Here is a 13093-nt window from a genome sequence, read left to right on the forward strand (position 1 = left end):
ACGCCCACCACCCTTCACAACTGTGTGAAAAAGGTTGCCCCTCAGATTCCTATTCAATCTTTTGCCCTTCACCTTAAACCTGTCGTTTCTTCTTCTCCAGTTTTTTCTCCCTACTTGAATCAATCCAAAACGTCACCTGTCCATCCGCTCCGGAGATGTTGCTAGAATCGCCAAGTTCTTCGGCACTTTGTGTGTTGCTTGCTCTGAAAGGACTGGGTCTAATTTATAGACTACTGCCCACCCCCCACCCACTACCTCCCACCCTGGCGGAGCTGGGGGGGGTTGGTTACTGAGCCTCGGCTTTGGGGGGCTCCTGTTTGAGTTGGTGCTTGCGTTCTAATCTGTTCATCACCTGCGTGATGTCGACTGCCTTGCCGGCTCCGGCTCCGGCGGCCCTGGCGGCCCTCGCCTCTTCCTCGAGCTGCCGCAGGATGACGGGGCTGGGGCTCGAGCGCCTCTGCCGCCGCATGAAGGGGAAGTTGCTGCAAAAACAACGGGCACGCTGAGAGGCCGAGAGGATGCAGCGCAACCAGCGCGGCCATCAAACCCACCGGCGTCACACCCACCCCATCCCCACCACCACCCCCCCAGCTCCCACTGAGCTCTATGCCCAGGAAGTCCACCCCCCCCCCCCCCCCCCCCAATCTAACGCACAGCATGATCCCAAATTAGACGAAAGCTGCTGGAGTAACTCAGCTGGTCAGGCAGCGTCTCTGGAGAGAAAGGATGGGTGATGTTTCAGGTTGGGACTCTTCTTAGAATAAAGGGGAGGCCATTTAAGGTGAGGTGAGAAAAAACTTTTTCACCCAGAGAGTTGTGGAGGCCAAATCACTGGATGGATTTAAGAGAGAGTTAGAGAGAGCTCTAGGAGCTGGTGGAATCAAGGGATATGGGGAGAAGGCAGGCACGGGTTATTGATTGGGGACGATCAGCCATGATCACAATGAATGGCGGTGCTGGCTCGAAGGGCCGAATGGCCTCCTCCTGCACCTATTTTCTATGTTTCTATGATTTTTCAGAAGAAGGGTCCCAACCTGAAACGTCACCCATCCTTTCTCTCCAGAGATGCTCCCTGACCCGCTGAGTTACTCCAGCAGCTTTTGTCTAATTTGACATAAACCAGCATCTGCAGTTCCTTGTAGCTGCAGAATGCCAGATTATATTAACGTCCCGCAGAAGCTGGAAGCCTAGAATTTAAAGCAGGGCATGCTGGATATACACTGCAGGTTGGGCAGCATCTGTAGAGAATGAGGCACAGTTGGATTGATGACCATTCCTCAGACTCGGCGGTTGTGATGGAAGGGACTTGTAAATCTTGTTTCCCTCTCTCCCTCCACAGATGCTGCCTGGTCTGATGATCCAGTGGAGCCCGGCGAGCAGAGGACTGGGGTGATGGAGTCTGTGGGGAGGATGGATCGGGCCAGGGATGGAGGTGGACACGAAAATCGGGCTGTCCCTCCAGCTTTACCAGCCCCATCTCCGCCACGTCACGGACGCATTACCTCAACCACGTTTGCACCTCAACTCCTTTGAGCGATAACTATTGAACTTCCCTCCCCTGTTAAGGAATCGGCTTGGATTCTGCCGTCACACTATACCCCACCTCTCCCCTAACCAGCTGGAGAGATGAGACCATGCAACACTCACCTCTTTTGTTTCGTCTCTTCGGGAACCAGTGCCACATTTTGCAGATCCTTGTAAATGGGGGACCTCAGGAAACGAGGGTACGAGTCCTGCCAGAATGATCAAGAAAGAGACATGGTGGTGAATAACCAGGAGTTGCAATCGAATCTTGACAAAGCTGGGGCGGGGATTATGAGTTTTATTCCTGTGCCCCAGGCAACGTCACCAATAACCTTCTCCCAACTAACAACGATCTATTCTACATTCTCCTAGGTCTGCATTCCCTTTGTCCTGTTTTCACATCTTGCTCTTCCTTATCTATGCACCGCCCACTCCCCTGACATCAGTCTGAAGAACAGTCTCGAGCTGAAACCTTACCCATTCCTTTTCCCCAGAGATGCTGCCTGTCCCTCTGAGTGCTGAAGAAAGGTTTCACCCCGAAACGTTGCCTATGTCCTAGAAGCTGCTGCACCCGCTGAGTTTCTCCTGCACTTTTGTCTACCTCTGAGTTACTGTAGCATTTTGTGTCTATCTTCGATTTAAATCAGCATCTGCAGTACCTTCCTTTACTTTAACTGTCCTTCCCTGAATGCCCTCAAGGGGGTGATGCTGAGCCAAAGAAATGACTTGCAGCAATAAAAAGGAACTGCAGATAGATACAAAAAGCTGGAGTAACTCTGCGAGCCAGGCTGTTATGTGGGTATGATGTGGAGAGACAGCAAGTGAATCCCAGCATCTCTGGAGAAAATATAGCTGGCTAAGATTTTTACAAACTAGAGGATTTTGCAAACTAGAGAAAAAATGTATAAAGCATGAGGCGAAACAGTGCAAGAGGAAATAATATAAACACAGATCGAGAGGGAGAGATGGCTAAAGACGATAAGATGGGTAAATAATAATGGGGAATGGAGAAAGGTTTCGGGTCGAGACCCTTCTTCAGTCTTGACCCGAAACGCTGCCCATTTTTCTGCCTGTCCCGCTGAGTTACTGGGTGTCCATCTTCACTGTAAACCAGCATCTACAGCTCCTCACGACTAGCTATTAACTTTTGTTTCCTCGTCCGTTAGCCTTGTCACGTTACTCCCAGGTTTAGCGTGCGAGGAGGAAACAAAGTGACACTGGACCCACACACACCTCGTGCTGACCAGGCCCTGAAGGACAATGAGTCGGTGGGACTAGGTGGGGACTGAAAGGCAGTGAAATCAGCAAAGGATGACCTTTTTCATCAGCATGTAGATGTGTGTCTGGGCAGCGTCCAGCACGTAGCGATGAGGATACTGCAGACCCTTCACGGTGATTTCCATCGTCTGGCCATCAATATTTATCCAACGCCTTGCACCTTGTGCCAGGAAGGTCCTGAATTCATAAGAGAGAAGGTATTTTCACATGGTGGAGAGCAAAGGGTGGCTTAGTGATACAGGCCCCTGGTCCGCCATGCCAACCATTGGTCACCCCTTTCATACTAGTTCTATGTTATCCCAGTTTCTCATCCACTCCTTCAGGGCCTGTCTCACTTACGAGATTTATTCCGCGACTTATCAGCACCCGTCACAGTCGCAGCAGGTTGCCGAAATTTTTCAACTTGATGAAAATCCAGCGGCGACCAGAAAAAGGTACGACTCTTTGGGCGACTACTCACCTCCAAACAGGCGTCACCCCGTGACCGCGATGAGTAGTGGGCGTGTGGGCGGCGCGACTCACGTTGCAGCAGCCTCTGCAGTCCGTCTGTCTTTTTATTATTTTTTGTCTCGTTTGAATGTAGTTTTTTTTTTTTGTGTATGTGTGTGGGTATGTGTGTGGGTATCTGTGTGGGGGTGGGGGCGGGGGTGGGGAAACTTTTAAAATCTTTCCCCTGCACGGAGAACCCGACCTTTTCCCTGGACTACACTTCTTCCCACCCTGCTTCCTGTAAGGACTCCATCCCCTACTCCCAATTCCTCCGTCTACGCCGCATCTGCTCCACGGATGAGGCGTTCCACACCAGGACATCTGAAATGTCCTCATTATTCAGGGAACGGGGGTTCCCCTCCTCCACCATAAATGAGGCTCGCACCAAGGTCTCTTCCATACCCCGCAACACTGCTCTCTCTCCCCATCCCCCCACTCGCAACAAGGGCCGAGTCCCCCTAGTCCTCACCTTTCACCCCACCAGCCGTCACATACAAAAAGTAATCCTCCGTCAGTTTCGCCACCTCCAACGTGACCCTACCACTCGCCACATCTTCCCATCTCCCCCCATATCTGCCTTCCGCAAAGACCGCTCCCTCCATAACTCCCTTGTCAATTCTTCCCTTCCCTTTCGTACCACCCCCTCCCCCGGGCACTTTCCCTTGCAACAGCAAGAGATGCAACACTTGTCCCTCCCCCCTCGACTCCGTTCAAGGACCCAAGCAATCGTTCCAGGTGCGACAGAGGTTTACCTGCATCTCTTCCAACCTCATCTATTGCGTCCGCTGCTCTAGATGTCAGCAGATCTATATCAGTGAGACCAAGCGTAGGTTGGGCGATCGTTTCGTCGAACACCTCCGCTCGGTCCGCAATAACCAAGCTGACCTCCCGGTGGCTCAGCACTTCAACTCCCCCTCCCACTCCGTCTCCGACCTCTCTGTCCTGGGTCTCCTCCATGGCCACAGCGAGCAGCACCGGAAATTGGAGGAACAGCACCTCATATTCCGTTTGGGGAGTCTGCATCCTGGGGGCATGAACATCGAATTCTCCCAATTTTGTTAGTCCTTGCTGTCTCCTCCCCTTCCTCAGTCCCCCTGCTGTCTCCTCCCATCCCCCAGCCTTCGGGCTCCTCCTCCTTTTTCCTTTCTTGTCCCCGCCCACCCCCACCCCCGATCAGTCTGAAGAAGGATTTCGGCCCGAAACGTTGCCTATTTCCTTCGCTCCATAGATACTGCTGCACCCGCTGAGTTTCTCCAGCTTTTTTGTGTAACCTCTGACCTTTTCCCTGTCGGGTCTCCGTTGTCGTTGGGGCCTAGCACCGTGGAGCGGCCTCCAACCGGAACGACCTGGGGCTCCAGTCGCGGAGCTGCGGAACTACTTACCATCGCGGAGCTGGCCGAGTTCGGATCGGGTGGAGCTGTGGTGGCGCGCTGCTGCGACCCGACCCCGGAGATTCGGAGGCTTACCGCAGGTCTGGTGGACAGTAACACCGGGAGCCCGCGGGTCCCTGGTGGGAGACCGCTTTTCAGGGCTTCCGCAACGGCGACTTCTCCCGCCCGAGTTGCGGGGTTGAAGAGTACCTGGAGCAGGGCCTTACATCATCGCCCGGCGCGGCTTGGAATTGCTGTGGGACTTTGCTAGCGCACGCCGGGGACTCCAACAACAAGACTCTGACATCGGGAGGGGAACGAGGAGTGCAGGGGAGAGATAAGTCTTTGCCTTCCATCACAGCGAGGAGGAGATGCGCTGTGGTGGATGTTTGTGTAAATTGTGTTGTGTCTTGGTTCTTTCTTGTGTGTATGGCTGCAGAAACAACATTTGCTCCTCAATGACGTTCAAATGACAAATAAATTGTATTGTATTGTTTTGTATTGTATTGTAGTCGCCCAAAGAGTCGTACCTTTTTCTGGTCGCCGCTGGATTTTCAACATGTTGAAAAGTTTCGGCAACCTGCTGCGACTGTGAAGCCTGCCTCACCCATCTCAGCAAATATTGGTTGGTGTATTTTATACGGGTCGACTTGGGACATCCAGCTAATCAGAGGCACCATCTATTGACAGGGCGAGTGTTAAGGATGTGTCACACCAACTTACTTGTAAACCTCCTCTGCTCTCTCCTTGACCTTTGACTGATCTCCATACTTTAATTCTTCACAAGCTTCCCAGAAAGCCAGGTTTTCCACTATGATGTAAAAAAAACCCATCAGTTCACTGGTTCACACAGTTGGGAGGTCATGTTGCAGTTGTATAAGACGTTGGTGAAACATCATTTAGAGTATTGTGTTCAGTTCTGGGCACCATGCTATAGGAAAGACGTTGTCAAGCTTGAAAGGGTTCAGAGCAGATTTACGAGGATGTTGCTAGGACTAGAGGGTCTGAGCTCTCAGGAGAGGTTGAGTAGGCTGGGTCTCTATTCCTTGGAGCGCAGGAGGATGAGGGGTGATCTTGTTGAGGTGTGCAAAATCATGAGAGGAATAGATCGGGTAGATACACAGAGTCTCATGCCCAGAGTAGGGGAATCGAGGACCAGAGGACATAGGTTCAAGGTGAAGGGGGAAAAGATTTAATAGGCATCGGAGGGGTAACTTTTTCACACAAAGGGTGGTGGGTGTGTGGATCAAGCTGCCAGAGGAGGTAGTTGAAGCTGGGACTAGCCCAATGTTTAAGAAACAGTTAGACAGGTACATGGATAGGATAGGTTTGGAGGGATATGGACCAAGCGCAGGTAGGTGGGACTAGTGGTAGCTGGGACATGTTGGCCGGTATGGGTGAGTTGGGCCGAAGGGCCTGTTTCCAACCTGTATCATCACTCTATGACAACAAATTAGCAGCTTAGACGAAATCAAGCTGCATTCTGGCAGTAAATAGAAATTTGTCCTTACAGAATTCATGTGATTTGAGATACTCGCTGTCCACGAGTTGTGATCTTTAACTTCATGGTTTAGGATTTTGTGACACACATAGCGGCATCGTTCAATTCAGAGAGCTCCCGTAAAGAAGCACAGAGCAGAGCGAGGCCATTCAGCCCATCGCTGCACCACCTGTTCTACCACAGTCTCCAAAGGCTCACCACCAGTCACCACTTGAAGCCACACATAAATCCCCTTGCTTCCCATAGCATCCCACACCCTCGCCCGCCTATAAATATCTGGGCTGGCTCCACACATAACTATAGTCACAGGGTGGTGAATCTGTGGAATTCTTTGCCACAGAAGGCTGTGGAGGCCAAGTCAGTGGATATATTTAAGTCTGACATAGATAGATTCTTGATTAGTGCGGGTGTCAGGGGTTATGGGGAGAAGGCCGGAGAATGGGGTTAGGAGGGAGAGATAGATCAGCCACGATTGAATGGTGGAATGGGCCGAATGGCCTAATTCTGCTCGTATCACTTATGACCTTATGACACACATACCACTGAATTCCTTCTTCAGGAAGAGCTCGAAGTTCAGGCGTCCCATGGGATCTCTCATCAGCTCGGCAAAGCCGAATGTCCAGCGCTCCACCCGCAGCTTGGTCGGGCTGTCCACCCTGCAGTGACCAAGGACAGGCTGGTTATAAGATAGTAAGAGCATGGCACTCGCCGCTGGGCCAGAAGCCCATCCCTTGCTGACCTCCAACTAAAGGAAAGTTATACCAAGCACAGACTCGGCCATCGTTTCGCTGAACGCCTCCGCTCAGTCTGCCTAAACCTATCTGTTCTCCCCGTTGCCAAACACTTTAACTACCCTCCCATTCCCACACTGACCTTTCTGTCCTGGGCCTCCTCCATTGTCAGAGTGAGGCCCAGCGCAAATTGGAGGAACAGCACCTCATATTTTGCTTGGGCAGCTTACACCCCAGCGGTATGAATATTGACTTCTCTAACTTCAAGTAACCCTTGCTTTCCCTCTCTCCCCATCCCTCCCCTTTCCCAGTTCTCCGACTGTCTCTGAATGTATTTTATCTCTGTTTGCTTTGTTGTCACCTTCCCCCAGATAACGACAATCTATTCTACATTGTCCCTGATCCCTATCCCCTTTGTCCTGTTTTCCCACCTTGCACTTCCTTATCTCTGTATCTCCCTCTTCCCTGACATCAGTCTGAAGAAGGGTCGCAACCCGAAACGTCACCCATTCCTTCTCTCCAGAGATGCTGCCTGTCCCGCAGAGTTACTCCGGCATTTTGTGTCTACCTTCAATTTAAACCAGCATCTGCAGTTTTTTCTTACTTACATTGGAGCATTGAGTTCCCAAAGCGTTGTGTCATCGGTAATCCAAGGGTTATTGGGCAGGCAGCCTGACATGATAGGGTCGTGGGTGAAATACTGCTCACAGTATTTCAGAACCCTGATGGAACAGGTACAAGGGATAGCATTAATAGAAACATAGAGAATAGGTGCAGGAGGAGGCCATTCAGCCCTTCGAGCCAGCACCGTCATTCATTTGATCATGGCTGATCGTCCCCAATCAATAACCCGTGCCTGCCTTCTCCCCAGATCCCTTGATTCCACCAGCTCTATCTAACTCTCTCTTAAATCCATCCACTGATTTGGCCTCCACTGCCCTCATTGGCAGGGAATTCTACAAAGTCACAACTCTCTGGGTGAAAAAGTTTTTTTCTCACCTCAGTCGTAAATGGCCTCCCTTTATTCTAAGACTGTGGCCCCTGGTTCTGGATTCGCCCAACATTGGGAACATTTTTCCTGCACCTAGCTTGTCCAGTCCTTTTACAATTTTATATGTTTCTATAAGATACCCCCTCATCCTTCTAAACTCCAGTGAATACAAGCATAGTCTTTTCAATCTTTCCTCATGTGACAGTCCCGCTATCCCAGGGATCAATCTCGTGAACCTACGCTGCACTGCCTCAATCTCAAGGATGTCCTTCCTCAAATTAGGAGGCCAAAACTGTACACAATACTCCAGATGTAGTCTTACCAGAGCCCTATACATAGAAATACATTCAGCCCTTCTAGCCAGCACTGCCACTCAATATGAACATGGCTGATCATCCAAAATCTGTACCCCGCTCCTGCTTCTCCCCATATCCCTTGATTCCCGTTAGCCCTTAGAGCTATATCTAATGCTCTCTTGAAAACACCCAGTGAATTGGCCTCCACTGTCTTCTGTGGCAGAGAATTCCACAGATTCACAACTCTCTGGGTGAAAATCAGTGCCACTGCACAATGTAGACCACAAAATCATTGCGAGGGGAATGGAGAAGAACCCATTGCACTTTCCAACTAAAACAGCTTCTTCCTCTCCATTACTAGGCTTCTGAATGGTCCTTCCATCATCTAGGGTACTGTTCGATTCACCTTTACCCCTGTGGTGGACATTGTCCCTGGTGTGTGTGGGATAGTGTTAATGTGCGGGGATCGCTGGTCGGCGCAGACTCAGTGGGCTGAAGGGCCTGTTTCCGCTCTGTGTATTTAAACTAAACGCCCCTCTTATAATTTTATAAACCTCTACATGTCATCCCTCGGCCTGCGTCACCCCAGGGAAAACCGGCTCAGCCTATCCAGTGTCTCCTTATAACTCACAGCCGATCGTGTTGGCGCTGCATTGTTTAAAACTCATCTGCAGACCCACAAATGCATGAGCTGCAGCCCAGTCTACGATAAACAGCAGCATCCTATAGGGCCTGTCCCACTTACGCAATTTTTTCGGCAACTTGCCGGCACCCGTCATAGTGGCAGCAGGTGGCCGAAAATCCAGTGTCGACCAGAAAAAGGTATGATTCTTTGGGTGACTACTCCTGACCAGACAGGCGTCATGTGTCGACATGTCGCGGGGTTACTCACCCTCCTAATGACACCGAGGACTTCACTCTGGACCTCACCAGGGCTTGTTGATAGTAGAGGATCTAACAAGGAGGAGAGACACGGTCAGTAGAGTGAACAACGACACTCTGTAACATGAAGAAGGTGATCCGAGGAATGTTTCACTGATTCTACAGGCGCAGGGTGTTAAACAGACAACTGCGAGCCGTTTCACTCACAGTCCGGACATTACAATCTCGGCACCACCGGAATGAACTAAACTAAAGTAAACTAAACTAAACGCCACCCTTAATTGTATAAATCACTAACAATTTCCCTCTGGGGATGAATAAAGTTCTATCATATCGTATCATATGATATATCCCACAAGCAGTATTTGATGCTTCGACGTTTAAAAAGAAGCGTTTCTCTCTGTTTCTTTTGGAATTTAAAGATGACCAAGTGGGGACCCTTTGGGTCCTTGTCACACGGGAGGCCTGGTCCAACAACGCAACCCATTCCCCAAAGCAATATTGCACCACTAACCCGTAGCCCCCACGGGAGGTGTGGTCCCGCAAACTCAACCTGTTCCCGAATGTAAGATTCCAGCACTCCCCTGCCTCCCCCAGCACGGGACTTAAAATAAAATTCCAATTGCACTTCCCCTGCCTGCCGCAGCAGTTCCAATTACAATACCAATTCGCCCTCCCCCTCCTGTTGAAGCACTTGCTGTGATATCCCATTGAGGTGAAAAGTTCAGAGTGTTCCTGTCTTGCAACTTTGTATCAAAGTGTGATGGAAGCTGGCAGGAAGGATTTTAACAGTAAAATCATGTTAAAGTTGGCTTTTTTTAAAGCTTTAATCATCAATAACTTGTGAAATATAGCATCAAATCTTGTAAACCTGATTACGGTGTGGAGGGCAAAAATGTGTCAGAATATGTAAAAATGAAAGCGCTAGCGCGTAGCATTTTGAGGAAGATACAAAACCTGCAACACACATACAAGATGAGCATACAAAGCACAGTACTCACCTCTCTCCTGTGAAAATCATGGGTCTTTCTCTGGTGGAAAAAGAAGAGTGAAGTAATTAGTAGGAATCTAACACAGAAACATCTTCACACACAGTCCATGCACTCCCTCAATAGCAAGCACGTCCTTCCTCAAATTAGGAGACCAAAACTGCAAACAATACTCCAGGTGTGGTCTCACTAGGGCTCTATACAACTGCAGCAGGACCTCTTTGCTCCAATACCCAACTCCTCTTGTTATGAAGGCCAACATGCCATTTGCTTTCTTCACTGCCTGCTGTATCTGCATGCTTACTTTCATTGACTGATGAACGGGGACCTAGCCTGAAGCATGTTAGTGATGCAGCACCGAAATGGGTCCTTTGGCACAGACCAGCTGGAAATACCTCCAGGAAATTTGCATCCAAGCCTTTGCTCTACAACGGCGACACAAGGAACTGCAGATGCTGCAATCTTGAGTAAAACGCAAAGTGCTGGAGGAACTCAGCGGGTCAAGCAGCATTTGTGGAATGAATGCACGGGTGACGTTTCATGTCGAGACCCTTCTTCAGACTGATTGCGGGGGGGGGGGGGGGGGGAAGCTGGAAGAGAAGTGGGTGGTCGAACAAAACCGAGCGAATGATAGCTGGATAGAGGTGAAGGAGGGATTTTATTGGCAGATAGGTGTGCACCCATTTATCCCACTATCCAGCCCCTTTTTCATAAGGGCTAGGAGCAGAATTAGGCCATTTGGCCCATCAAGTCTACTCCGCCATTCAATCATGGCTGATCTATCTCTCCCTCCTAACCCCATTCTGCTGCCTTCTCCCCATAACCCCTGACACCTGGATATAATTTTCCCCCTCTCCCCCCCCCCCCCCCCCCCCCCCCCCCCCCCCCCCCCCCCCCCCCCCCCCCCCTGTCCCCTCCACCAATATTCCTCCCCTCCGGCTTTACATTTCACTTCATTTCTCTCCTTATCTGACATCCTTTCGTCTCCTTTTCACGTTTCAACCTTTGGTCACTCCATCCATCTGCCAACCTAGAACTCCCCCCCCCCCCCCTCTCCTGTACCCACCTATCACTTGTCTGAAGAGGGGTCTCGACCCGAAACGTCGCCCATTCCTTCTCTCCAGAGATGCTGCCAGTTCTGCAGAGTTACTCCAGCATTTTGTCTACCTATCACTTGCCAGGCTTTGTCCTGGCCCCACATGTTTTCCAGCTTTCTTCCCCCTTACTATAATCAGGCTGTATCTGGGTCTAGGCCAGCAAATTCATCTGTCCACTCCCTCCACTGATGCTGCCTGACCCACTGAGTTACTCCAGCACTTTGTGTTGTACCTTTGCTCTGCCTACTCTGCCACCTGCTGGTGTCCTAGAGTGATACAGCGTGGAAATAGGCCCTTCAGCCCAGCTTGCCCACACCAACCAACATGTCCCATCTACACTACTCCCACCTGTCTGTGTTTGGCCCATATCCCTGTAAACCGGCCCTATCCATGTACCTGTCTAGTTGTTTCTTCAACATTGCGATAGTCCCTGCATCAACTACCTCCTCCGGCAGCTCGTTCCAGCCTTTGCGTGAAAAAGTTATCCCTCAGTTCCTGTCAAACCTTTCCCCCTTCATCGTAAACCTATGTCCTCTGGTTCTCGATTCCTCACACTCTGGGAGTCTACCCGATCTATTCTTCTCATGATTTTGTACACCTTTGTACAATTAGCCCTCATCCACTAGCGCTCCAGGGTATAGAGTAAAAAAATCACGTGATAGGGGGAATATGAAGGCTGATCTATCTCTCCCTCCAAACCTAATCCTCTTGCCTTTTCCCCACAACCCAATGACACCCAGCCAGCTCAACCTCTCTCTCTACAGCTCAGACCCTCGAGCCCGGACAATATCGTTGTAACTCGTCTCCAAATTAACAACATCTTCCCTCTAACACGGTGCCTGGAAGTGAACACAGTGGGATGAAGGGCAATCGTGGAAGGTGTTTACCACAAGAGCATGCTACAACTACCCCTCCACATATCACCTTAGCAACCGCTTCCAATGGCTTCAGGCCTAATGACCAGGCTTTGACTTGCCATCAAATCCCAGGTTTCACACTTGTGCGCTCTACGCTAATCTGAGGGGTAACTTTTTCACGCAAAGACTGGTGGGTGTATGGAACAGAGAAAGAAACATTGAAATAGAAAAATAGGTGCAGGAGTAGGCCCTTTGGCCCTTCGAGCCAGCACCGCCATTCAATATGATCATGGCTGATCATCGAAAATCAGTGCCACGTCCTTGCTTCTTCCCCATTTTCATTGATTCCTTTAGCCCTAACAGCTAAATCTAACTGTCTTGAAAAACATCCAGTGAATTGGCCACCACTGCTTTCTGTGGCAGAGAATTCCACAGATTCACAACTCTCTGGGCGAACAAATGTTTCCTCATCTCAGTCCTAAATGGCCTACCCCTTATTCTTAAACTGTGACCCCGGTTCTGGACTCCCCCAACATCGGGAACATTTTTCCTGCTCTAGCCTGTCCAATCCTTTAAGAATTTTATATGTTTCCATAAGATTCCCTCTCATCCTTTTAAATTCCAGTGAATAGCAAGCTACCGGAGGAGGTGGTTGAGGCTGGGACTATCATAACGTTGATGAAACAAATAGACAGGTGCATGGATAGGACAGGTTTAGGGGGATATAGGCCAAAAGCAGGCAAGTGCGACTGGTGTAGATGGGACATGTTGGTTGGTGTGGGCAAGTTGGGCCGAAGGGCCTGTTTCCACGCCAACCAGCTGCAGATTCTGGAAGCCTTCCTCTCTTCCAGAGACTTGCTAAATCGTTATATATGAAAATCCTCTGCCACAAACTGGTCATTATTCTTCACGCCTTCCAACTATTTAAATGAGTCACGGCTCGAAGCCAAGTTAATTTCCAGCAACTAACAATTATTTCTAAGCGAGGGGGCGGAGAGTGCGGAGATGGGGCTCCGTAGCGGATAGTCCAACCTCTTGTTAACCCCGTGTGCGCAGGAAGGAACTGCAGATGCTGGTCTCAACCAAAG

At 50.1% G+C, this 13093-nt stretch overlaps 1 protein-coding gene across 2 annotated transcripts in view; it reads right to left on the reverse strand.

The window, feature by feature from the left end:
* Positions 1-281: 281 nt before the first annotated feature.
* The window catches only part of LOC129708181 (regulator of G-protein signaling 9-like), a 77931-nt gene continuing 65119 nt past the window's right edge, over positions 282-13093 (reverse strand). The window contains exons 10-17 of one of the 2 annotated variants that reach the window (XM_055653796.1): positions 10064-10093; positions 9073-9134; positions 7502-7615; positions 6703-6818; positions 5385-5472; positions 2841-2979; positions 1648-1733; positions 282-482 (exon numbers count right to left, since the gene is read on the reverse strand). In XM_055653796.1, the coding sequence (XP_055509771.1) occupies positions 287-482; positions 1648-1733; positions 2841-2979; positions 5385-5472; positions 6703-6818; positions 7502-7615; positions 9073-9134; positions 10064-10093 (831 nt within the window). In that variant the 3' untranslated portion in view covers positions 282-286. Of the gene's footprint in view, positions 483-1342; positions 1734-2840; positions 2980-5384; positions 5473-6702; positions 6819-7501; positions 7616-9072; positions 9135-10063; positions 10094-13093 lie in introns of those variants that run through there. The other variant, XM_055653795.1, reaches the window with a different exon arrangement.

This window comes from Leucoraja erinacea, chromosome 23 (assembly GCF_028641065.1).
Source record: "Leucoraja erinacea ecotype New England chromosome 23, Leri_hhj_1, whole genome shotgun sequence".
Taxonomy (NCBI): domain Eukaryota; kingdom Metazoa; phylum Chordata; class Chondrichthyes; order Rajiformes; family Rajidae; genus Leucoraja; species Leucoraja erinaceus.